Below are 27,109 nucleotides of genomic sequence, written 5' to 3'. Positions count from 1 at the left end.
TGATGAGCTAGAAAGCGCCGGTGTCCGCATAGCTCGTCCCACCTGAGTTCGTACATCTCACTGGCAATTCTGGCCGCTCTGTGCCCTGGCGGCCAGAAGCCATGCTGCCTCTCTGCCTCAGCCTCCCCGCTTGGCTGGTGGACGAGCCTCAGAGGCTCGGGGTTGTGGCTGAATCTCCTTCAGTAGCTGAACCCTCAGCCACTCTGCCCCAGGAGCTGCGGCTCCAGGCCTCTGAGCCCAGATGCGCTTCCTGCTCTGCCTCCTGAGCAGCGTGTCCTGCAGCTCCTTACAGCCGAAGGGCGTGAGCTGAGGCACTAGGATGATGCTCAAGTGGCTGGAGTGGGGCTTACAGTTAGTGTCGCTTTGCTGTGTGGGACACACGGGACACTCAGAAGCACTGGTTTCTCACTGTCTGGTGTGTGTGTTTTCAGTGCAGAGCATATCCCGCCGTGCTAGCCTCCCGTGGCCTGCCAGGCTCTAGAAACGACCTTCCCTCTGCTTACCCTGCAGTCCATCCGTTGCCCGGCTGTAGACAGCTGAATTGGGCAAGGTGGGTGCGAAAGCTCGCGTCACAGCAAGCCTGTGCTTCCCTTGGGATGTCTTCTGCTCCGTGTTCAAGGAAGGATTTCCCAGACCCTGAAACCTGGGCCCCTCTGTAAGTATGGAAACGCTGTGCCCTTCCAGACACTTCTGGAGAATTAAGCCTTCAACAGCCTGACTAGGAGCAATGTAATGGGGAGGGAAAGCGTGGCTTTGTCAAGCTGCCCGAGGGATCGGAGGCATGGCTGGCTGAATAAATGGAGGGCCCCAGGTTGTTCTGGGAGAATGTCCCCTCAGATCTGTCTTGGGGACAGAGTACACCGGGAACCTGAAGGACGCATTTAGGGTCCCCCCACATCCCCTTCTGCCTGCCCCACAGAGCGGCCTGTTCGCTTCAGCTGCACATCAGCTGTGTTGGTACCAGGAATCTGCCCAGCTGCCGGAAGAATTCAGTGTCGCGATGGTGGGACCAACCCTGCGTGGAGTACAGAGCCCTGTGCCTCAGCCTGAGGGCCGTGCCGATGTCCTGGACCCTTGGAAGCCCGGCACCCAGGCATCGCTGGCCTGTGGCAGGGGAATCTCGGGCCCAGGCCTGCTCCCAGGTTTAACAGCTCCCGTGGCTGTTCAGGTGCAGCCAGGGTCAAGACCAGGCATCTAGCAGAGTGACCTATGACACTGGTACATTGGGTGGGTCCCTTGTCTACCCCCCTCACTCGAGGTCAGTGGCTGGAGTCTGGGCCCCAGGATCCCAGCCGCCCCATCCTCACTCCCCCAGCTCTCTCCAGGGCCACACCTTCCGCCCTTCCCTCTGTTGCATTCCAAGATGTGACCACCCCTTCCCTGCTCTTTTTCTCGTCCCCACAAACGTTGGGGTCGTCAGTTCAGCGCTGTACAGTCTGTACGTGTGGTGTCCCCCAGCTTGGGTTTGGCCTGTAAGGGAGGCTGGAGAGGCCTGGGCTTGCCAGCCTGTGTTCGGGGCCTGTGCTGGAAGTTTTCTGTTACTAAAGGGTGAGGAGGCTTCTTCCTGAGAACTTGGGCCCTTGAGGACTTTCAGTCCGACCATTCCCACAGACCTCATACAATGCTCACAGACTAGCTTCCTGCAGAGGACCAAGGCCACCAGGCAGCTGGCTGTGTGAGGACCGCTCTGTGCGGGAATGCCCGGTGGTGGTCACCCTGAGCTGTCAGCAGAGGTCGGTGCCCCCAGCACAGCTGTTTTATTACCTCCTGCTGTCTTACCTTCTCCTGTACCTGGTTATATTTTATTCCATACTGGATATTCTGTTTAAATACTGTTTGGACAAATAACTTGATGTAATCTTCATAGGAAAGGATTTTTTGCTTATGGCACCCACCTGGGAGTGCTACATCCCCAGGTGATGGTGAGACTGATGTACAGTCCACGTGGCTCACTGAATTCTGGATCACCTTTACTCCACAGGGAGGCCTCTGAGGTCCCTGTCCGAGGGACGGGGTAGTTTACTCCCTCTGTCCTTGGTGGGTACCAGACTTTGACTTTGGTCTCTCAGTCCCAGCACGTCACCACACGTGCAGCCTGGCCTCTCCCAGCCTTTTCTGGGGGCCTTCTATTTTATCATACTTAATTCTTCGACCCTTGCAATGGAAGTGCCGTTTCATATAACTAAGGGGTGGTGCTGCTCTCCAGGAACCTAGGAAAGGGGTGTATTAACAAGAACTCCTAATGTCAGGCAAACTGATTTGAGGGCTAAAAGTGAAAGTAACCTGGAGGACTCGCACAGGAGATACTCATTCTTACCAGGGGGCTTTAGGAAAGCGTCGTGGTGTAGGTATTATTGGAACAGATGTTACATTGGAGAGGCTTTGAAGGATGTGAACAATTTCCAGAAGCAATTGAGCAGAAGGTAGAGTAACCTAGGGGATGTGAGCGTGGGCTATGGGGGGCTGATGGTGCGTTCAAATCATGAGTCTGCTGACATTCTTGTGGCTTTGAGCAAGTTGCTGAGACCCTCAGCTTCAGTTTTCTCATTTTGAAAATGGGACAATAATACCTCTTAAAATGTTGACGGCCACATAAGTTCCGATATGTTCAGTGGCTGCCTTGTAGTGAGAACTCGGTAAATCGTAGCTATTATGAAGCAGATGGGTGTTTCGGGAGAAAAAAGTGAGCAGAGAGGAGTCGGCGGAAGGGAAGCGGGGTAAGGACTTAGTCAGCCTCATTGGCGCACATTTTAAACGTTGGATTATTCTCAGATGTTTCCAAAGCTGGCACTGGACGTGAATGTAAAACCCAGAAAACGATTAAGTCTCAAGTCAAATCTCTTACATTCTACACTTTCTCTATGATGCGTTATGCGTGGAGAGCATTTTCTGAAGGGAGGAACTACACTGGTGGTAACCCTGTCACTTTTTTTTTCTCTATGATTCAAACTCCGTACATACAGATAGAAAATGAAAGGAAGGGAGGCGAGGTTGGCGTCGGCCCTGCGCTGCCCCTCCAATCGCATGCGCATACTGGTCGACACTGCGCAGCCGCAGAGACATTTTAAGTGGTCACATTTGCGCGGCTTCCATCTGGCGCCTCGGTCTACTGCAGTCCTTTCGTGTGCGCAGTCGCAGTGCAGACGCCGAGCCGACGGCGATCCTGAGGCGCTCCGAGTCGACGGTGATCCTGAGGAGCTCAGAGGCGACGGCGATCCTGAGGCGGTCAGAGGAGACGGCGATCCTGAGGCGCTCAGAGCCGGGCTCTCGGACTCACAATGTTTGAGGAGCAGGGTAAGGACCCCTTCCCGATGCTGCTGCACTGGTTTCTGCCTCTTTCCTCACATAGCCTGAGGGAAGCTCTGACGGGGTTCGCACCAAGCCTTCTGACTGGGATTGTCTGGTTACTGGCCAGGGTGCTTCCAGAAGTGACGTCTGGGCGGTGTGGAAGTGCAGTATTGTGGGCAGATTCTGGCCCAGGGTTTGGGGTGAGCCACGGCTGGAGGTGTCTGTGGGGTTCATGAAGTCTCAGGAAACTGAGGTGGCCCCCAGGTTCATAGTGTCCCAGGGTTTTGAGGTGGTGCCGGGGCTCATGGTGCTTGCGGGGTCTGGAGGCCGCCCCGCGGCTTAGGGCGTTCCCGGGGGCTCGTGGCATTTACGTTCGCCTGAGGTGGACCCAGGCTCGTGGCTTTTCCAGGGCTCCTGGTGTTCCCGGGTGCCTGAGGAGGACACGAGCTCATGGCGGGCCTGGGCTCATGATGTCCCAAGGCGCTTGAAGAGGTCCCGGGGCTCGTGGCGTTCCCGTTTGTTCACGGTCGTCCCGGGCTCCTGAGGTGGACCCAGGAGCTCAAGATGGTTCCGGGGTTTGTGGCGTTTGTGCGAGTTCAGGATGGTCCCTGGGCGTGGCGTGCCCACGGCTCGTGACATTCCCAGAGCTTGTGGGTCTCCTGGGGGCTAACGGTGGCCCAGAGGTTTATGACAGTGCAGAGTCTGTAGGTGCCTCTGGGCTCGTGGAGCTAGTGCGTGGAATATGGCTGTGTTTCTGGCACAAGAGCCATTTTTTTCCAGGCCTTCTAGCGGCCGTACAACGGTGCCGTATATTCACCGTGATCCGTCCCCCTTGCCCTGCAGGGGGTGGTGTGCCGAGCTGTGGTTCCAGAAGCAGCTGAAGTCTATCCTCAAGGTTTTTTTTCGAGGCCTGGTGTGCACGCACCGTCAGCGGCTGCTGAGCACAGCCGTTAGGGCAGTAAAGCAGTGTGGCCTCGGGCTGGCGTTCTCCTGGCAGGGGAGGATTTGGTGTGCTAGGAGGGCGAGTCTGCACTTTGAAGCCTCAAATTTTAGCAGTGTTGTGGCATGGCGGGCTACGGTGGTTGCCACTCTTCCTGGGATGCCCGTGCCAGTGCACTTTTGGATTTGGCCACTTGCTAAGTACCTGGTGCTGACTTTCTGAGACATTTGTCCTTAATTCTTTATCCTTTCAATTTACCTGTTGGAGGAAGTAGGGGTCCAGGAAGGACCAAGATGCTCAGACTTTATGTAGAATTTTGAGTTTAAAAAATTGACAAACTACTTATAACTGTAATCAATCATCATAACATCTTTTGAGATTGAGACGTTTATTTTGAGGTTTTGATGGTAATCATATTTGAGCAAAAACAGCAAATGCAGCCTCTGTTTTATTGTAAATATGTAAACGAGAAGGAAAATGAAGATGTAGGTGGGGAGAAGTCCTCCAGTATAGAGCCCGTTCTTTGCTTCAAGAAGATAGATGCAGGAGGCAGAGAATACTGTAAAATATGAGGACTCCTGTAATGCAGGGGAGTCTTTCCCTGCGTACCCCAGGGCCATTCCTGCTCGCTGTACAGTTGGGCCTTGTGTTCGATAGAAAAGGCTCTAACTTAGTCTGCTGGGGATTGCCTCCTTCCCTCCCCTCCCTCACTCTCCCCGAATTTGACCTGCTCTAGTGGTTTTATAACATGAAGTGGTAAGCTGGTTTAATGTTTACAAATAGTGATTTTACAAGCGGCTCTTCTGCACAGTGTTTGATAAAGCAGGGCAATGGCAGTCTGGACAGCATTATCCCCCCTTCTGGCCAACTCTGTAGTCTGAAGTTTGATACAAACCATGGAAGGGCTGCTTTTGAGAGTCCTGACAGATTTCGAAAGTGATTGTTCAGTATGCGGACACGCTTTTGCTAAAAAAGCCCCCGAGTGGTCTGGCTGTTGTAATCGGCCCCGTTTTGCCGTGTATTCCTTGCAGTAGCCATCAGGTGAAATGCAGGTTTCAGCCCTCACCGTTGTGAACTATGCCTTATCTGGTAAGTTCCTGGCAAAACTTAGTTCCTTGCACCTTGGGAACATAATCTTCAAAAAGGTTCTAAATGTTCTCTTTTAGAAATAGCTTATGAAGGTTGTGTATGTACCTAAAGGAATTAACTGGAATTTTACAAATTGACCCAGAATCCGTGGTAGAGTTCTCAATACCTCTCCTAGTCCTAGTTTGAAAAATCTGTTGCTATACCAAAGCTCGTCTTAGAAATAAAATTTCAATTACTTTTGTTATTTTCTTCTGGTTATAAAGTCTAAAGTTTATTGGAGAGAATCGTAAATACAGATAAGTCTAATCATGATAATTTTGCCACCCAGAGAGAGCAACTTAGAACCACTAGTATGTTTCCTGGCACTCTCAAAATGAGGATTACCCTGTATTTTTCTGTTTTGAGTCTCGTCCCACCTTTAACATTATTTCACGAGCATGTCTAACATCAGCAAGTGTTCCTTGAGAATGTACTTGTATTAGCTATGTACCACTCCGTCATATGGAAATACCGTGATTTATTTAACTGATTCCCTTTTGTTTGGATAATTAGGTATTTGCTAAGGTTCTATTTTTTTCTGTGAGGACTGTTAAGTAGAGTTCACAGCAACTCTCCAAACCCCTACATTCGATGGATGAGAAGACAGAGGTGAAAGACTAGACGTATCTTGCTGAAAGGTCACACATCTGCTTGGCTACAGAGCCTGAACTGGAACCTATGTCATGGAATTCCTCACTTAGTACCATTTCACACCACCATACCCCCTCACACTAACTAATTGCTTCATTCTAATGCTTTGGTCTATTTCAAATAAATGTATTGAATCCAAGTTAAGATGCAATGTAAATGTGATTTGTGACTTAATACTTCAAGCCTAAACATGATCTTTTTCAGGCCAACTTTAAGAAATAAGAAAGCGCATTTATACATCAAGCATTTTGCCTACTGTGCTATTTTTATGTTCATTAAAATGGTTTACCGAGTTGATATTTCGCATCTAGTTTGTGTCCACCTAGTTCACATTTTCTGATTCAATTTGGATTTGTTTCATAACATTTACTATGGTACTTTATTTCTGTATTTTTTTCCATCATAAAGGCTAATGTCAAGTTGTAGAGAACAAGTTTGGAAATCAGTGATCACTAGAAAGGGTGGCTATATAACATCAGTCTCATCATTCAGAAGTTAAAAGCATATCACTGAAGACATAGCATGGCCCATAGGAGGTGGTCATGTTTCTTAAATGAGAAGAAACTTACTCCTCTATAAAATTTGAAGTTCTAGAAATAGTATTATATGTGTTTGTGTACATATAAACACATACATACCTCTAACTTCATACTGGGCAATTGATTTCTCTGCTACCTGGCAGGGCTTTGAGATATGAAAACGTTTGATGCAATTTTTTCAGCTAAAATGGTTTCTAAACACTCCATGACTTTATAAGGTGGTTTCCTCTAGAAACTGTGTTTTTAAGGGGCTATCTAAGTTTTCTCTTTTCCAATTTTTAGATCATATCACTGTAACTCTTGGAGATGACAGTGCTGACAGTGAGGACACCTCTCACTGTAGTGACCATGACAACAGCTCTGATGTTGTGATAATAGAAGATTCTGACTCAGAGCTTAGTGAGAATGGACTTCCCACGGACAGCGTGTCAACCGATCAACCAAATTTTCAAGGCAGGGGTGATAACCATCGGCAGCTATCCCAAATGCCACACGGTAATTTTGTTAAATTTACTCCTGTGTGAAATTTTGCTCCCTGGTCCCCATTTCCACTAAATTGCTTAAATATCGCTAGAACCTTTCACTAACTAGTTGTTATCAGAGGGCCAAGCTTCATGGTAATATCACAATGTTTCCCAGGGCATGTGTTTTCCCTTCCTTTAAGCTTTATCATGTCCCCTTTTCCATTTTTGGTATATGGGGGCGCCGAATGTAAAATATGGAGGGGCAGATACATAAATATATAAGAGCATGGGGGAAAATAGATTTCCTTTCTCTGAAAAATTGACACCTGGCAAAACAAATTTTAACTATTTGGTCTCAAAGCAAAAACTGAACTTATGGGAAAAACAGCTTCCTTGGTCAAGAGTCCATGGAACAGAAGAGCTAAAGAATCAATAAAAAACTCCTGGGACTAATAAGCACTTATAGTAAGATTGTAAAATACAAGGTTAATATGCCAGAGTCAATCCCTTCTCTATGGAGAACCAGTAGACAGTTGGAACTTGAAATAAAAAACACTGCACCAGTTATTTCAGCACCTAGAAAAGCGTCCACGGAACGTGGAGTCCTACGACCGGGATGGCTGCAGGTATACTAGTCCTTGCAATGGCTGCTTCTCAGCCACCGTCAGAAGGGAAATATGAGGCCATTCTCTCCTCACTTAGACACAGAGCCAAGAGACGTCAGTCCCTTGGAATGTTTCTTCAGTAGCTAGATGACAATTTGTTCTGTGCCTTCTGCTTAGAGAATTGGGCTTTCTACTCTTTAAAACAATGAAATGTTGTTTCCAGATTCGAGATGGGCAAACTTTTTCTGTAAAACGCCAGATAGTAAGTTTTAGGCTTTGCCGCCATAAGGGCTCTGCCACACCACTCAACTGTGCTGCTGAAGCATGAAAGCATCTGATAGGTGAGCACATCAGTGTAGCTGTGTTTCAGTAAAACTTTCTGGACACTGAAATTTGAATTTCCTATGAGTAGTTCACTTCATTAAGTATTCCTCTTGTTTTTGTTGTGTAATCATTTAAAAAGTGAAAAAGGGAAACAAACCATTCTTGGCTCATAGGCTGTTACAGAAACAGGCGGCAAGATGGATTTGGCGCGCAGGCCATACTCTGCTGACCCCTGATCTTTGCCAGAAGGTCATTTGATACCACTTGGTTTCTGTTACGGTTTTAAAACTATATGCAGGACCAGCAGGACCCTTCCTTAGTGTGTGTGTTACAGAACATCTATCTGGCTGACTCCAACAGCCCTCCTTAGTGGGAAGGAACTAGAGGAGAATTTTCAAATCTGGATACCCTCTCACCTATGATTTCTGCTCCTCGGACTTTATCCTACGGAACTACTCACACAAGTGCGAGACTGTTCAGCAGTGTTCTTTGCCAGAGCAAAACTTGAGAAGTAACGTGAATTTCCATGAATCGGGGACTGGCTAAATAAATAAATCACGGCCTATCTGCATGATTCGAAAGTCAGAAGCTGTTAAAATGATTGCAGTATATCTAAAGGTACTAGTCTGGAAAGACCAATACATGTTTAGTGAAAGAAGGGGTTCGCAGAGCAGTACTTATAGTCTGTTCCCTTTTATGTAGCTAACTGATGGAAAAATTCAGAATAGGAGATTTCAGAAAATGTGGCCAGTTCATTTTTATTGTGTGGTAAAACATACATAACATCCTATTTATCATTTTCACCATATGTAAGTGTATCACTTACAGCATTAAAGAGCCTAACAGCTCTGGCTAGAAGTTTTAGTACAAGGCTGACAGCAGTGTTGAAAGTGTTCCTAATGTTAGCGGGAGAGCATTCAGTCATTCACCCTTGAGTATAATGTTAGAGGTGGCTTTTCATGAACACCCTTTATGTGGTTGTGGAAGTTTCCTTCTGCTCTCAGTTTTCCTAAGACTCTTTATGACGAAATGGTATTGGGTTTTGTCAGATGCCTTTTCTGTATCAGCTGAGATGATCATGTTCTCTCCCTTTATTCTATTAATGTGATGTGTCACAGTGATCGATTTTCTTATGTTGGACCACCCTTTTATTCCTGGGAGAAATCCCTCCTGTGAGCGATCCTTTTAATTTGCTGTTGGATTAGATTCGCTAATATTTTCTGGGGAATTTTTGTATGTGGATTTGTAAGGGATATTGGTCTGTAATTTTTCTTTTCTTGTAATATCTTTGTCTCGCTTTAGTATCAGGGTAATTGTGGCCTCACAGAAAGAGTTAGGAATTGTTCTCTCCTTTTCAACTTTTTGGAAGAGTTCGAGAAGGAGTGGTGGTAATTCTTCTTCAAGTGTGTGGGAGAACCCGCCAGTGAAGCCCTCTGGTCCAGGCCTTTTCTTTGCCGGGAGGTATGTGATGACTGATTCCATCTCTACCTGTTACAGGTTTGAGATTTTCCATTTTTTCTTGAGTCAGGTCAGATAAAGAATTTTTTAAATCGTAAGAACAAATTGCTTCCTCAAGGTATCACCATCAAGCAATCAGAAAATATATGGAAAAACCCCCAACTGAAATGGCTACAAATAACTAATCAAAATTCTAAGGAATGTGTGGATAAAAAATAGCAGAACCTACATGAAAGGAAAGCAAGAACTTACTGAGGGTCATAAAATAAGCCTTGAATAAGGATTTGATTCAAGAAACACAAATTGTTCCTGGATGAAAAAAAACCCTCTAGTATAACTTAAAAAAAACTTGGGAAAACCTGTTTAAGGAACAGATGGTAATTTGCCAGATCAAACAATAGATATTTTCAAAGGGCAATTGTTAAAATAGTACTAGTTCTGAAGTAAGGAGTCAGATTTAGTGCAGTAGGAAGCTCATAAACAATGAAGAATTTAGTGTTAACACGATATGAATATGAGAACCATGGATAGGAAATCATGCTGGTACAAGTGCTTAACGACTGAAGCAAAAAGCCTGCTGGGTTCCACCTCACATCACACACTTAAACAGTTTCAAGATGGATTAAAGAGTTGAGTATCTAGTAAGTGGAAGTACGGAAAATTAGAAGATACTTGAGCATTTTCTAATGTAGTTAAAGATGAGGTATAAGAGCCGTTCAAGAAATCACAAAAGTATTGATGAATTTCATGAAATAAAACAAAGAACCCCTTCTTATCTCAAAATTATCAGACTCCAAAATCGCATCACCACCTGAGAAAAGTTATTTGCTGAAAATAAACATTTTCCAGGCTTACGATTCTGAAGATGGCAACGCCTCATACAGATCAAACAGGAAACACTGAAATCCCAATCCCAGGCCAAGAGCAGAAGACACGAAAAATAACAAATCACAGAACTCTTAGTGGATAGAAAACATCTGAAAAATATTCAACCGCGTTAGTAACAAGAGAAATGCAAATTAGCAATTTTTACATGGTAGCTCACGTTGGTAATAATGGAGAAAAACCACTGCATTGCAGTTCTCCGAGAAAGAAAATTAATACAGCCTTTTTGCACACGTTGGCAGCACCTATCAGGAGCCCCTGAAATGTTCATAGCCTTTAATCTAGTGATTCTTCCAGATATCCATTAGAAGGAGCTCCTCAGGGATGTACATAAACATTTACATTTGGATGTGCACATATCATTAAAGCAAACGAGTGCAAAATTGGAAGCCACACAAATGTCCCAAAACAGAAAACAGAAAACATGACCTACGGACATCCACACAGTGGAAGATTACAGAGGCATGTAAAATATCTCTTAAATTATTGTACGTCAGCCAAAAAATTTCTTAAGGTGGAAAAAATTTTTTTTAATTTCAAATGACACAAAAAATTGCTCAGAATGCACGCACAGTGTGATTCAAGCTATGTAAAATATACACGGAGCAAGAAAGAGAATGAAATCTAGCTAAGGGTTATGATATTTATTGGTGGTGGATTACTTAATTTAGCGTCTGAATTTTGTATAGAGAGCTTAATTTGATCTAGGTAGACTTTTTATAAAGATCTATCACATACAAACGTATGCATAAATCATAAATATGCAGCTTAAGTAATTTTCAAGTTAACGCACACATATAACTAGCACGCGCACCAAGAAATAGGTTATGAGCTCCCCAGAATCAGCCTTCAGCTCCCTTCCAGTCCCTACTCGTCTTGCAAGGTAGTACAGTCCTGACATCTGCCACCACTGATCTCTTCTGCCTGTTTTTGAGCTTTAGGTCAGTTGATGAGAACTGTTCTGGGTTCCTGGATCCAATTCCTAGAGTGTGCTTGGGGGAGGGGCGGGGGAAGGGGCGCTTCCCACAGCACACCAAACAATTCTCGGGCACTAGCAGCGGACGAGAATTGAACCCAATTCAGACACTACTGGTAGGTAGCGTCAGATCCCACAGGTTAAGGCTTCAGTCCGACAAGACCCGTCACCCCCGCCCCTTCAGACGCCAGCGCCAGTCCCACTCCCGGGCGGTGTGCTTCTGACCGAAGAGCTGTAAATCAGAGGATCACACAACCTCCCTGGGTTCGATTCATCTGCTAGGGCGGCTCACAGAACTCAGAAACGTTTTACTTACTGGAGCACTGCTTTACTACCAAACGGTATCAGTCAGCAACAGCCAGATGGAGAGATGGTTCAGCAAGGCTTGGGAAAGGGTGCAGGGCTTCCATACCGTCTCCCGGCGCGCCACTGTCCCCCCGTACCCACGTGTCCACCTACCCGGAAGGTCTCCGACCCACTGCCTTTGGGTTCTCTATGGCGGTTCCATCACACAGGCAGGATTGACTAACTCACTAGCCATTGGCGAGCGATTCTGCCTGCTGCCCCTCTCCCCTCCCTGGCCGTCAGGGGGATGGGGCCGAAAGTTCCAACCCTCTAATCACAGGCTCGGTGCCTTGGGTGACCAGCCCCCATCCTTAGGTGATCTAGGGGCATTCCCAAAGTGACCTTGTTAACATAACAGAAGACAGGTTTATCACGCTCACTGCTTGGGAAAATCCAAGGTTTTTAGGAGCTTTGCTCAATACTTTCTTTTGTGTCTGGCTTTTACTCAACGTTCTGGTTGTGAGATTCATCCTGGTTGTGTAGCAATAACTGGTTTACTCCCATTGCTGTGTAGTCTTCCTTTACATGAAAACAACACAGTTTAATTATGCATAGCGTGCAGTAGTTTTACAATCAGAAAAAACCCAGTTAAAAAATTTGGAGTTGCAGCTCAAATTGGAGGTATTTTATAATTGATTTGTTTCTGTAATATTGGTCTGCATTTCTCTAACTTGAAATCTTTATCTCCTTTTGCTTCTCTCGTGTGAGCTTTTGTTCATTAGTATCTCCGCTACAGGAATAAAGGCGAAGAAGAAAGGGGGTGAAACTTGAATCCCTTCATTCTGCTTCTCACTAACACTTCCCCTCCCGGTACTGTGGTTCCAGAGTTCAAATGTCTATTACAAGACACAATGTGATAACACTGCACTCCGTGTCTTTTTCTAGTGGCAGAGTGAGTGACTCAGCATCATAACCGAGCCTGCATAATTCTAGAATATTTGGGGGCTCATATTTCACATGCATTTGTTTGTTTAGGTAATGTCACAGTTCACTGCAGGAGCAGTCATAATCTCAGAGCTGAAATGACCTTAGAGATCCTCTCAGCAGCTCTCACCTGGCAGGGGAGCGCACCACGCCATTAGTGCCCTGCCCAGTCGGCCCTGCGGGGGCGGGGAGGGCGGGGGGGGGGGCGGGGGATGTGCCGGGGGTGGTGGCCAGGGCAGAATAGACTCAGACTCACTTTCAGAGGCTTGCCACCTCCCTCAGTTAAAAGCCTTTTTGGGCTCCTTTACAAAAGCATTCAGGAAGCCTGCTCTCTCGTTCTGTGTGTCCCAGCATTTTACTCTGTAGCCTTTAAGATGAGAAGGATTCACTTCACAGTTGGGAATTGTGTTCGACCTTGATTCATATTCCTAGGCATGGGCAGTGTAGCCCTTCAACTTTTAAAGATTCATGCCAAATCCCTAGTGGAAAATGTCTTGTTCTGTTACTCTCTGGAATTCAACCAGGACTCCAGTTCAATTTGAGCTGGCATTCTGAGAACATATCCGTATTATTAAAGGAGCAGGTGTGTGAAGCGACTTTCTTCTGTGCTGCTTTTCAGGAGCAGAAGTTTTGCCAAGCCAAGGTGACCAAGGAGTTTCGCAAGTGAGCTTTCCCGGAAGTTTCAAAAGCTACCGCTCGCGCCCAGGGGACATGGAGCCTGTCCCTGCGCCCAACACACGAGGATCATCTCCTCCAAGGGAGAATAATATGGTTTGTATATTAAAGTGAAAAATTTGTTCTTTTCATTCTGCTTAATTACTTTGTTTCAAGATCGAGTTTAATTTCATGCAGTGAAATGCACAGGTCTTAAGTACACAGTTCAATGAGTTTAGACACACATGTATACCTACCCCTCTAGCAAGATGAAGAACCTTTCCATCATCCCAGAAAGTGCCCTCACGTCTCTTCCCGGTAAGTCACAATCCCCCAGGAACTTAGCGAAGTACCTTCCTCATGTTTATTCTGTCGCAGATTAGTTTCGCCTGTTCTCGGGCTTCATAGAAATGGAATGGTACGGTGTGTACTCTTTTGTGTCACAGTGTCTGTGTCTTCAGAATGATGTTTTGGAGATGATCTGGTTGTAGCAATATTCATTCCTGTTTATTGCTGAGCAGTATTGCATTGCTTGAGCACCCATACTTTGTTCACCCATGCTCCTTGCGAAGGGCATTTGGGTTGTTCCCAGTTTTTCGCTATTATGAGTGAAGCGGCTATGAACATTATTATGGAAGTCTCTTTGTGAACGTAAGTTTACGTTTAATTTGGGTGCGTTCTTAGGAGTCGACGTAGTGGGTCATGGGGTAGATGAGCGTTTACGAGAAACTGTCAGGCAATTTTCTGGAGTGGTTGTACTGTTTTAAATTTCCATCATATTTTGCTATGCTTCCTCCTCTCAGGGTGAATAGAGGAGATGATTACACTGTATACAATTTGGCCCAGCAGAAAATGCATTTATTTACTTACGTAAGGCTAGTAATGCCCCCTAAGTGGCACAGGCACTCTTAACTTGTCAGTCCCAGTTTTTGGTCTTTGGAGAAAATGTTAACTGCCTACCAAAGACTCATGGTGTCTGCCATAAGTAGGCGAAGGCACTTTGAAATGCATAAAGCACTGTGCCAGGATAGGATGGCAATGGTACTTTTAGGAGTACCAATCTGTATTGTAATTCCATACATCTACTGCTGTCTAATAAGTTTGTAATGCAGGGCCGATTCATATAATTTTAAGATCAAACACATTGATAACCACGTGGCATGTTTATATTAAAATATTCTTGTAGTCCATAGTTCATCCTTAGAATAGAGTTATTATAATTAAATGTAATGGTTATTTGCTGTCTCTTTACTTATTTACGCCCTGTTTCCTTCCAAAGCAGGATTTCTTCCCTGTTTTAGAGATTTATTAAGAAAAGCAGGTGCTTAAGTGTTTTCTACTTTGTCCACAGAGTGTCACTGTTGGATTATTTGAATCGCCAAAGCCGGCTAACATTTAGTTCCTTGTTCGTGGTTCGGAATATTTCCTTTTAAAGCAGTCAGATTATCGGAAGACTAGTCTTTCTAGCCTGAAGTACATAAGGGGGTAAGAAGCTTGGTGGAAAATGGTGTCCTCAGTGTAGGTGGGTTACTGAGAAATCAGTTCTGCACGCGTATCTTTCCATGTTGTAGTATTTGCAGTGGGCAGAGGTTCCTTCAGGCTGTTGGTGCTTCCTGAAAGCGAAATTGAAGTCCTGAACTTTTCCTTCAGTTCTTTCTTTCATATTTCCTTTTGGTTTATTGATAAATCTTCCCTAGACAAGAACACGAATACCCGATTATGAAGCAGGTGCAAGTGTCATTAATGAATGTATATCAGAGTGAATACTTACATAATATTCATTTCTAATTGCCAAGCATACTCACACTTACTATCCTAAAGAAAATAATTTAAATTCTTTTTCAGTCTTCATAGAATGTGGAGTTTACTGTGAACTCCTGAACTGAAGAAAATATTTCTCATGCATGTGTCTGCTTCCTTAACAATGAGCAGTTAACTGACAGTGAACACTTCACCATTTTACTTCCCTCTTTTCCTTGTCTAATAGGAAATTCACAGCAGTCTTTTTTATCATGTTTCGGTAGCTCTTCTGATTCGTGAAACATTTTAAGATTTGCAGAAAAGTTGCAAAAATATTAGAGTTCCTGCAACTTCCTTAATGTTAACTTACCTACATAGCGTAAAATCGTGGTAATTGTCGCAGCACAGTACACTTTTCAAAAGCAGGATATTAACACTGGTACAGTACTGATAGCTAAACTGAGCCCCTGTGGGCCTTTCCCCAGACCTCCTCCCCCACGTGCTTCTCCTGTTCCAGAATCCGATCCAGTACCCCACACTGAGTTTAGTTGTCTCCGTATTCTCTTCCAGCCTGTGGCAGTTCTCATTCTTTCCTTGTCTTTCCTGACCTTGACATTTTTGGTGAGTGTTCGGATCAGCTATTTTGTAGAGTGTCTCTCAGTGTTGGCACGTACGATATTTTCTCTTGATGAATAGACTGAGACTTGCGTTTTTGGCAAGAACACGTCACAGATGATATCGCCTTCTCATTGCATCGTATCAGGAGTACATGGGGTCCATATATCTTGTTACTGGTGATGTTAACGTTGACCACTTGGTTAACATGGTGTCTTCTGGATTTTTCCACTGTAAAGTTACTATTTGTCCCTTTGCAACTAGTAAGCATCTTGGGTGGGAGGGCGCTTTGAGGCTATGCTAACCTCCTGCTTCTCCTCAACGTCTTGCCCACTGAGTCAGTTAGCTCCTGGATTTTACCTGCAGTACTGAGTACTGTGTGTTTGCCTAGTGGTGACTATTTGCTCATTCTTTCGAATATACTACTTGGGATTCATTGGTAAGGAAGAGCTGTCCTTTCTCCTCCATTTATTTCCTTATTCAATTGCGTGTTTTCTATCAGTATGGACTCGTTGGCATTTATGTATTATATGAGTTATCACCCAACGTTATCATTATTTTATTGATCAAATTTCCCATCTGTGGCTATTGGGAGGGTGCTCCTTCTGCTTGGCTCCTGTGGCCTTCTGACACGCTTCCACTTTGTTCTGAGGACTTCCTTACTTGCTGACGTCACAAGATGTTTTAGGCTCATTTCTACTTTCCCTGCCCAGCCCTGTCATTCACTTCTTTCCAGGAAGCCCTGCTTCATTTTACGGGAGAATGCTGTTTAGAAGCCAAGATCGAGATTCTAGGTGGGGTCATGGCTCGTCTTGTCATTGATGTTAGTCCCTCGCGGGGGACAAAGTTAGGAAGTAAACGTATGTTTACTAATCCATGCATGCCCCCCAAATCTTCGTTGTTGTGTGTGTCCTCGTATATATCATGAGTCATGTCTTCCTCCTGATGTTCACTCGCTTTTCTTACTCCTGGGCTCTTGCCTGTTAACCTCTCTCCTTACCCGCCTTTTTGATCAGCGCTTACCTTTTTCATTGTCACATGAACGTGGGCTTTGGTTCTCCTTTAGCTCTGCTTCATACGGCTTCTGAAATCCTTTTGGAATGCAGGTGAAAACGACAAATAATTAGAAGAGATAAATATATGATGTTCGTTTTTCTAGTGCCTAATTCGGCTCTAGAGATATTAAGCATTGACTCCTGTTTTTATGGTATTAATAGGAGTGCAGTGCATCTGATTTTCTGCAATGAAAATCATCAAAGCCAACGTACAGAACTTCAACACTGTTGTGAGGTACCAAACTTCTGTCCCTTTCATGTAGTTTCTCAAAAATCTGAGGAAAAATTTTCTTTACCTCATTTAATGTCATGGTACTATTGATGGAAACTTTACTGTACGAGCTCGGTATGATTATCACTCCATTGTGGAAGATTTTTTAAAAACTCTGGTTCAAACAGCGTTCCCAGGTGAAGAACTTGAAAAAATAATGGCTTTTGTAACTTAAAAAAGCCCAGCACCAATGAAATGCAGGGAAGTCTTTTTCAATTAGATTGTTCAATATTTAATTTCTCCAGTATGTTCTTTAAAGAAATTGATTTGGACGAAAGTTAGGAGGTGCCTAAGTGCATGCCATGACATCTCAGCTGAGACAGAATGGCAGCCCACCAGTGGTTTTTCCTGAGTGCATCTTGCACGGTTTTGAGGGGATTTTGTAAAGATTAGAATGTTGGTAGAGTCTGGTGGCAGTGTGTATTACCAAGGGCTTGGTGAGTTGCAGACCCTAGAGGGAGTGAAAGTTTATTTTTTAAAAACTATTCCTTAACATACCAAGTTTCTTGAGTCAAATGGGCTAACATACCTTTGAGAAGTAGGAAATATTTATGTGAGTCTTTTTTTTTTTTTTTTTTAATAATTATTTTTTATTGAAGGGTAGTTGACACACAGTATTACATTACATGAGTTTCAAGTGTACAACACAGTGGTAGAACATTTATATACATAATTCTAGGTTCCAGCTATCACCCTACCAGGCTGTTACAATATCTTGACTATATTCCTTATGCTATACATTACATCCCGGTTACTAATTTATTTTACCATTGGAAGTCTGTCCTTTTTTTTTTTTTTTTTTTTTTTGTGAGGGCATCTCTCATATTTATTGATCAAATGGTTGTTAACGACAATAAAATTCTGTATAGGGGAGTCAATGCTCAATGCACAATCATTAATCCACCCCAAGCCTAATTTTCGTCAGTCTCCAATCTTCTGAGGCATAACAAACAAGTTCTTACATGTAGAACAAATTCTTACATAATGAATAAGTTACATAGTGAACAGTACAAGGGCAGTCATCACAGAAACTTTCGGTTTTGCTCATGCATTATGAACTCTAAACAGTCAGTTCAAATATGAATACTCATTTGGTTTTTATACTTGATTTATATGTGGATACCACATTTCTCTCTTTATTATTATTATTTTTAATAAAATGCTGAAGTGGTAGGTAGATACAAGATAAAGGTAGAAAACATAGTTTAGTGTTGTATGAGAGCAAATGTAGATGATCAGGTGTGTGCCTGTAGACTATGTGTTAATCCAAGCTAGACCAGGGCAATAAAACATCCACGTATGCAGAAGATTTCTCTCAGAACGGGGGGGTGAGGTTCTAAGCCTCACCTCTGTTGATCCCCAATTTCTCACCTGATGGCCCCCCTGCGACTGTGCCTGTCTTAGGTTGTTCCTCCCTTGAGGAATCTTACCCGTCTCTGGCTAACCAGTCATCTTCCGGGGCCATACAGGGAAATGTGAAGTTGGTAAGTGAGAGAGAAGCCTTATTGTTAGAAATGGTTAGCTTTTTATTTCTTTGCATATTTATGCCCTGTAGCTTCCATGCCCAGCATTTGTCTTGAGGTATCTTTACCACTTGGAAGAATTATGATACTTGGTAAATTTGATATGAGGCACGAATTCTATTTAAGGGTTGTAATTAGGAAGGAAGAAGAAAAGCTATAGAAGTAGCAGGCGGAAGAAAACATGGGAAGATTGATTATTTCTTTGATATATCTTCTTGTAGAGTAACTTCAGCATGTATAGGTTTTAAGCTACTACTTAAATTGCACACACACATTAACATAATAGGAGTATAGTTACATAACCAAAGCATATCTGTAATTACCAGCCATCTGCAGTGAAACCAAGAAAACCAGTTAGGCACCTTAGGCATTTGTGAAAACTTATCTATGATATGGTGGATATTGTCCAAATGAACTTGAACAGTCTGAGAGAAATCAGACAAATTAAAACAACCCATTCCTGGGGACTGTTCACATGCCATATGTTCTTTTAACAATAAATAGTTTGTAGTTGTAAGACTTTGGAGCGCTACAATTTGCACTTCTCCAAATTCTTGGTTGAGTTCCAACAGTATAGATCCAGTCCAATTTTGTTGTTTTACTGTATGCACAGGCCAGCTTAGATATCTCCTTCCTCATTCCCATGGCAGGTCCAGGAACTGGTGGGATGAGTGCATCTACAGCTGTAGCAGTGCGTGGATCTTTGTTGGGGTTTTTTGATGATCATCTTCTGGCATGAGTCTTCCAGAGGGTGCAGATGTTGGAAGTTCTTTTTCATATCGTATCTTAGTTCATTTTCGGGGTAGCCCAATTAGGCTTTGATCCTCTGTATAAACACAAACAGACCCTTTGCCTACACTTTTATATGCCCTTTATACCCTTGTGTAGAACTCCTTGGAAGTTACCACACAGGAACTGCCCTTTTTTTTTTTTTTTTTTTTTTTTGCTATCACTAATCTACACTTACATGACGAATATTATGTTTACTAGGCTCTCCCCTATACCAGGTCTCCCCTATAAACCCCTTTACAGTCACTGTCCATCAGCATAGCAAAATGTTGTAGAATCACTACTTGCCTTCTCTGTGTTGTACAGCCCTCCCTTTTCTCCTACCCCCCCATGCATGTTAATCTTAATACCCTCCTACTTCTCCCCCCCTTATCCCTCCCTACCCACCCATCCTCCCCAGTCCCTTTCCCTTTGGTACCTGTTAGTCCATTCTTGAGTTCTGTGATTCTGCTGCTGTTTTGTTCCTTCAGTTTTTCCTTTGTTCTTATATTCCACAGATAAGTGAAATCATTTGGTATTTCTCTTTCTCCGCTTGGCTTGTTTCACTGAGCATAATACCCTCCAGCTCCATCCATGTTGCTGCAAATGATTGGATTTGCCCTTTTCTTATAGCTGAGTAGTATTCCATTGTGTATATGTACCACATCTTCTTTATCCATTCATCTATTGATGGACATTTAGGTTGCTTCCAATTCTTGGCTATTGTAAATAGTGCTGCAATAAACATAGGGGTGCATCTGTCTTTCTCAAACTTGATTGCTGCATTCTTAGGGTAAATTCCTAGGAGTGGAATTCCTGGGTCAAATGGTAAGTCTGTTTTGAGCATTTTGATGTACCTCCATACTGCTTTCCACAATGGTTGAACTAACTTACATTCCCAACAGCAGTGTAGGAGGGTTCCCCTTTCTCCACAGCCTCGCCAACATTTGTTGTTGTTTGTCTTTTGGATGGCAGCCATCCTTACTGGTGTGAGGTGATACCTCATTGTAGTTTTAATTTGCATTTCTCTGATAATTAGCGATGTGGAGCATCTTTTCATGTGTCTGTTGGCCATCTGTATTTCTTTTTTGGAGAACTGTCTGTTCAGTTCCTCTGCCCATTTTTTAATTGGGTTATTTGTTTTTTGTTTGTTGAGGCGTGAGAGCTCCTTATATATTCTGGACGTCAAGCCTTTATCGGATGTGTCATTTTCAAATATATTCTCCCATACTGTAGGGATCCTTCTTGTTCTATTGATGGTGTCTTTTGCTGTACAGAAGCTTTTCAGCTTAATATAGTCCCACTTACTCATTTTTGCTGTTGTTTTCCTTGCCCGGGGAGATATGTTCAAGAAGAGGTCACTCATGTTTATGTCTAAGAGGTTTTCGCCTATGTTTTCTTCCAGGAGTTTAATGGTTTCATGGCTTACATTCAGGTCTTTGATCCATTTTGAGTTTACTTTTGTATATGGGGTTAGACAATGGTCCAGTTTCATTCTCCTCCATGTAGCTGTCCAGTTTTGCCAGCACCACCTGTTGAAGAGACTGTCATTTCGCCATTGTATGTCCATGGCTCCTTTATCAAATATTAATTGACCATATATGTCTGGGTTAATGTCTGGATTCTCTAGTCTGTTCCATTGGTCTGTGGCTCTGCTCTTGTGCCAGTACCAAATTGTCTTGATTACTATGGCTTTATAGTTGAGCTTGAAGTTGGGGAGTGAGATCCCCCCTACTTTATTCTTCTTTCTCAGGATTGCTTTGGCTATTCGGGGTCTTTGGTGTTTCCATATGAATTTTTTAATTATTTGTTCCAGTTCATTGAAGAATGTTGCTGGTAGTTTCATAGGGATTGCATCAAATCTGTATATTGCTTTGGGCAGGATGGCCATTTTAACGATATTAATTCTTCCTAGCCACGAGCATGGGATGAGTTTCCATCTGTTAGTGTCCCCTTTAATTTCTCTTAAGAGTGACTTGTAGTTTTCAGAGTATAAGTCTTTCACTTCTTTGGTTAGGTTTATTCCTAGGTATTTTATTTTTTTTGATGCAATTGTGAATGGAGTTGTTTTCCTGATTTCTCTCTCTGTTGGTTCATTGTTAGTATATAGGAAAGCCACAGATTTCTGTGTGTTGATTTTGTATCCTGCAACTTTGCTGTATTCCGATATCAGTTCTAGTAGTTTTGGGGTGGAGTCTTTAGGGTTTTTTATGTACAGTATCATGTCATCTGCAAATAGTGACAGTTTAACTTCTTCTTTACCAATCTGGATTCCTTGTATTTCTTTATTTTGTCTGATTGCCGTGGCTAGGACCTCCAGTACTATGTTAAATAACAGTGGAGAGAGTGGGCATCCCTGTCTAGTTCCCGATCTCAGAGGAAATGCTTTCAGCTTCTCGCTGTTCAATATAATGTTGGCTGTGGGTTTATCATAGATGGCCTTTATTATGTTGAGGTACTTGCCCTCTATTCCCATTTTGCTGAGAGTTTTTAACATGAATGGATGTTGAACTTTGTCAAATGCTTTTTCAGCATCTATGGAGATGATCATGTGGTTTTTGTCTTTCTTTTTGTTGATGTGGTGGATGATGTTGATGGACTTTCGAATGTTGTACCATCCTTGCATCCCTGGGATGAATCCCACTTGGTCATGGTGTATGATCCTTTTGATGTATTTTTGAATTCGGTTTGCTAATATTTTGTTGTATGTGAGTCTTTATCATTAGTATTACAGAGAACAGGCCTGCTCTGCGTAAAGGGGACACACCCAGGCCTCTGAGGGGAGGAGGATCCACTGTCTGGAGCGGGGTGGGGGTTGGGGGAGGGGGTCTCCTTTCCAGCAGGACATCCCCGGCCTGCGGGACAGAAGCACCCACTTCTGTCCCACACCAGGGCGTACTCTGCGCTGCGTGGCCTTGGGAGCCATCGCGCAGGAGGAGGTGGTGGGGAGAGCCTGCGGGGGGAGAAATGCCTGGGGCCCGTGTGGCAGCCCCGAAGTGGGCCATGAGGGGTCCTCTCCGGCTCTGCTAGGTGCTGGCTCTCTCCTTTCTTCACCTCCTTGCCTTACGGGACTAGAGCCCTGGTGCAGCGCTGGCATCTGGGCTTTTTCTGGCCTTGCCCAGCCTCCTGGTGAGGAAAACCCCTGCCTGGTCCGGGCTGGGAAGCGGGGGGGGGGGGGGGGGGGGCGGACCGTCGGCCGCGCTCTAGTCAGGCCCTCTCCTTCCGCTCCAGCTCCAGGCACCCAGGCCTTGCCTCTCATTTCCTGGAGAGAGTGGAGGGCGGGGAGCAGAAATCCCCTGCAAGTCCAGATTCCTCCCCTGGCAGCCACCTCCTTCCCGTGGGACCCCCTCCTCCTCCTGGCAGTCTCCCTCTGTAGGGCGCGCACCTCCTCTGCTTTCTGCCTGTGACCCCCTTTCCCTGTGCTGAGGCACCTCCCTTCCCCCGTCCCCGCTCTCCCCTCTCCCCTCTGCCCTCTCCCCTCCGCCTCTGTCACTCAGCATATTCTTCTGAGCTTAAACACAGTCGCCCTTTTTGGCCTCCCATCTCCCTGGCCGTCATCCTTTCTCTCTCCTTGCCTTCGTAAAATAACACAGCTCTTTGGACATCACTTATGTTCACTCTCTGAACGTCCGACTTCCTGTGCACTCTGAGTGATGTGGATCATGCTGTGCCTTCTGCCCCGTGTGCCTTCGCCCCATCTTTACATGGGAACCCCTTCTCGGCCGGCAATTCTCAGCGCAGGCGTCTCCTCTGAAAGGCCTGCCGTGACTGCCGGCCTGGGTTAGGTCACGCTCTCCTGTGCGCAGTTAGCCTCCTGTGCACACCTGGGTTGTGGCCTTAAGAGACGCAGTAGGTGACTGTGCGCTGTTGGACCGGTCAGCGTGTGGTATCGTTGCTATGCTAGCATTAACAGAATACTATGGCACCTTGGTTTGTCCTCAGGAGAACCCTGAGATGTATTTTCATCCCGATTCTATTCCTGTGGAAATTGAAGCGCAGAGAATTTAAGTGACTTTCCCAAGGTCGCACAGCTCCTAGGGGCCCAACTCTAGTATTTGAGCCCAACTGTGTTTGCGTAGAGCCTGCACTATGTGCCTAGTGTTCTAGGCCAGTGGGCCTCACACCTGCGCGTGCATCAGAATGACCTGGAGGGCTTGTGAGACCACAGATTGCTGTCCCCTCTCGGGGCTCCCTATTCAGTAGGTCTGGTGGAAGAGTTTGCATTTCCAACAAGTTAGTAGGTGATGTTGACACTCTGGTCCATGGAGCACACTTGAGAACCACAGCTCCAGGCTGCTAATCACTGTCTCTACTGACACTGCCTCTCCAGCTAAAAAGAGAGTTCCTTCGGGCAGGAGCCGGTTGTTTTTGTTTTTGTTCTTTATGTCTGTGTTCCCAGCACCTAGCAAAGTAGTCCTGGTGGGTGGTAGGCCTTCCGTAAATGTTTATTTGAGTGAATGAATGAAGCAATGAGGAAATGGTCCTGACCTCTTATTTAAGTGTATCTTTTTGCTGCAGTGAGATCTCTGTGTATTTCAAGAACTGTCAGGTTTGGGCAGTCCCATAGCTAGTTGGCATATAGGTCATGTGTACTCACAGGTTTTGTAAGGCTCACTGTTGAGTGTATCATCTTAAAACCCTTTGAGGCCAGGAGTCACATCTCTTATATTTGGCCCCCTGTTCTTTGCAGAGTGGCCTGCTCACTGCCTGTTAGCTCCTACCGTCCTTATGTGCAAAGAGCCTCTCTGGCCTTTTGGCGGATTTGAAATTTTCTTTCCTAAAATGCACCTGCCTTGGTGTAAAATGACTTCCTCATAAATGTGGTGGCTCGTAGGAACTGGGGCATGACTACTTTCCAATATTAACGCTTCTTAAAATGCCCGTGGTACGTGGAGTAACTGAGTAGGCAGTGGGCTTATCTCAGTCCGCTGGGCTCTGTGTCACCCACAAGTGGGCATCAAGTAGGAAACCGATGGCTTGAGAGCTTTCTTTGTTTCTAGCAGTCAAAATTTGGCTTGTTGTTATTTTCTTAAATGTTCCTTTTCTTTTGGAAGAGGACCTACCAGTAGCTTGTATTATACTAGGCCATCTATGATGCCATTCAAAACCTGGATCAGAAGTTTGATGTTATTCACGAAAAGATTTGAAAAATCGACCGTTCTGTGACATCAATTTGGTGAAATCACATGTTATAAAAATATTTTCACAACTATGATAAGCCACTGGTTTGTAAAGATGCCAATCAGAAGCGAGAGAACTAATAAGGGCCGAGCATCACTTGCTGTAGCAGCAAATGGGAAACTAATCCTATGTTGGAAAAATGCTAAAGTATAGGTTTGAGAAATGTATGGCAATGGATATTTTTTTGTTTATAAACTTACTATAGAAAAGGATCTTAAAAGATCACATTGAGGAGGGATAAAACTAATCAAAATAGAGCATCAATCTTTCATAATATAAAGCAATGTTTCATGGAAAATAAGTGTTAATACGTTTACTATTTATGTTATTTCCTTTTCTACTCATTCACAGTTGGTTTTTTATGCTGGCTTTGTGTCATTTCAGAAGTCACCTCAAGATGCATACACATGTTCTAATGGCCCGCTTTCCAAAAAGATGAAACTGAAGAGAAGGGAATCTAACAATGGAGATTCTTACCCTCAAAGTTGTTGCCACGTTTTGCCAGTAAGAAGGCAGGAAAATGATTTCATTAGCAGCATTGTGGGAACATATTTCCGCTCCAGTGGGTTCTGTGAGCAGGATCTAGGGGTGATCCACCTGGAGCTTAAAGACACACAGGAGGAGCAGGAGGAAGTGGAGTGGGAGCGGAAGTGGCTGCTGCGTTCAAACCAGAGCAGCCCCGCTCCCTCCGACATTACCGCTGATTCCTATCATTCGTGTCTATGCCCGGATGATACACCAGAGGGCACCTGCTCCGGGCCCTGCTCTCCCGGCCATGGGGCCCACAGCACCAATAGTCTCTCCCCATCTGCCGACTCTCCCACAGCGGTGTCTGCAGCCCAGCCGGCCCAAGGTGAGCCCCGTGTGGCACAGAACCCTGAGATGATGACTGACCAAACTTTAAAGGATACGAACCTCAAACCACATGCGTCATATTTTGGCATCCCACCCACCTTCGGGGAGGATGAGATGTTACCCGTGACATGTAGCACTGCTTAACCTGTAGTTCTCAAGATTCTTGATATAAGCTCGTGGAAGCTGTTTGTTTTCTATTTTGAGGGCTGGTTTGGGGGATACTCATAGTGATAACTAACATTCACTGAGTGTGTATTACATGCCAGGCACTGTGCTAATCACCTGACATGCCTCTTCTCCACTAATACTCATAGTGACCCCACTGTGAGTTTTTTAATCTTCTGTTTTTCTTTGCCCGTCCCTCGGTAAATACTCAAAATGCTCCTGAAATGGCCAGAGATACAAAAGAAAAAGTACACCTCTGGCCAGCTCACACGTAACAAAGATCAAGTTTGTGCCGACAGTCCCTGGCTAGAGAAACAGATCTTCCTAGTGAATTGCAAAACTTTCTTTGCTTATCCCGCACTAACTGTAGAGGGTCAAGTGTTGTGGTGGAGTAATGGATACCTGTTTAGACACAAAGCAGTTTCAGCACAACTCGAACGGCACAGCTAACACTTTGTGAGGTATGAGCACTTGGGTTGTCTCCTGTCTCAGCCATTTCTGTATCAGACAACCTTCAACCAAGGTATCTGTTGCACTGCAGTTCCCCTTGGAAGAGGTCATCAATGTAATATTAAAGTTACTTCTAAGATAGCTAAGCACAATAACCTTGTTTTCTTCAAACTTCAGATAAGCACTTAAGCCTTAAGAGACAGGAATTCAAAACATAAAGTGGGGCAAGAAATAATCCATGTTAAATATCTGGGAGAGATCCAGTAAAAGAACTAATTTGGTTCTCAAAGATAATGGGATTTTTGAAATTCATTGATTGAAGTGAATAAATGTAAGCAGTTGTAAAACTACATTTTGGGGAGTTCCATTCTATTTCGCTAGTAAAAACCATAATCTGGACCAAGCAGAGGAGAGAGATTGAGAGAAATTCATTGAAATAAGTAGTGAGTAGTAGGTTAGCTTAGATTAGCCCAATTTCGCCCACGGATCAGGTCTTTTGCTGGATTTGCCTGTGTGCCAAGAGGCCCCGGACTGCTCAGTCGGTTTTATGATCCTTGAAGCTGTGAGGTACCTTCTGAAGCTGGTCTTGTTGTTTGCAGAAGGTCAGAGGGGATGCTCTTGGGTAGCCGTCCTCAGGCTGTCCTCACCTAGGCTTCCACTGGGTTTACACGGACTCCTGGTCCTGAAGGTTCAGGAAAGAGACCATTGCTCCCTACCTAACATCTCTTCTTTCAGGATAATGATCAGGTCAGGTTTGATTTGTCTTCCTTTCCCCCCCTTTGAAGCTACAGGTGCACCAGTTAGCGCTGGCTCGGATATGCTACAACAAAGCTTATCTGATGACCCTGAATCTTGGTCCGTGGAAGAAGTGATCCTGTTCCTGAAACAAAAAGATCCTCAGATATCAGGCCTCCTCGCTGACAGCTTCAGGGAACATGTAATGTTGGAGAGACCAGTGCATCTTTTGATCTGGTTTTCCTGTTGTAATGTCTTTGAATGACCTGTGCACAGGCCCTTCAGTTGGGTGCTCATTAGTGTGGATGGTGGGGAAGCGCTACCACCTGATTTTTCCATTTGTGAGAAACGTTGCTTTTCCCAGGGCTAGATCCTTAAATGGTGGAGGCTGGATCTGTGCTTTAAGCGGGTGCCTGCCTGCATACCTAAAATCCTATAAGCCTTCAAGTTCTCAAGAGAAGGTGATTCGGCATAGCCACTCTCGGGTGTCTTCTCCTTGTAACAGCAGCTACAAGGATCCTCCTTCCCACCCGCTCCCTGCTGGGCCCCAGGATGTGAGTGGGAGGGGGG

General features: G+C 44.7%; 1 protein-coding gene across 1 annotated transcript; it reads left to right on the top strand.

Moving 5' to 3' along the window:
* The first annotated feature begins 1,993 nt into the window (after window positions 1-1,993).
* Window positions 1,994-26,596, top strand: LOC130682023 (uncharacterized). Its single transcript, XM_057496074.1, has 4 exons — window positions 1,994-3,294; window positions 6,829-7,041; window positions 13,147-13,298; window positions 24,719-26,596. Exons 1-4 carry the CDS (start codon window positions 3,279-3,281, stop codon window positions 25,331-25,333), a joined length of 996 nt encoding a protein of 331 aa, XP_057352057.1. The 5' UTR covers window positions 1,994-3,278; the 3' UTR covers window positions 25,334-26,596.
* The last annotated feature ends 513 nt before the right edge of the window (window positions 26,597-27,109 follow it).

Source organism: Manis pentadactyla, chromosome X (genome assembly GCF_030020395.1).
Source record: "Manis pentadactyla isolate mManPen7 chromosome X, mManPen7.hap1, whole genome shotgun sequence".
Taxonomy (NCBI): Eukaryota; Metazoa; Chordata; class Mammalia; order Pholidota; family Manidae; genus Manis; species Manis pentadactyla.
This window is presented reverse-complemented; position numbering and strand designations above follow the sequence as displayed.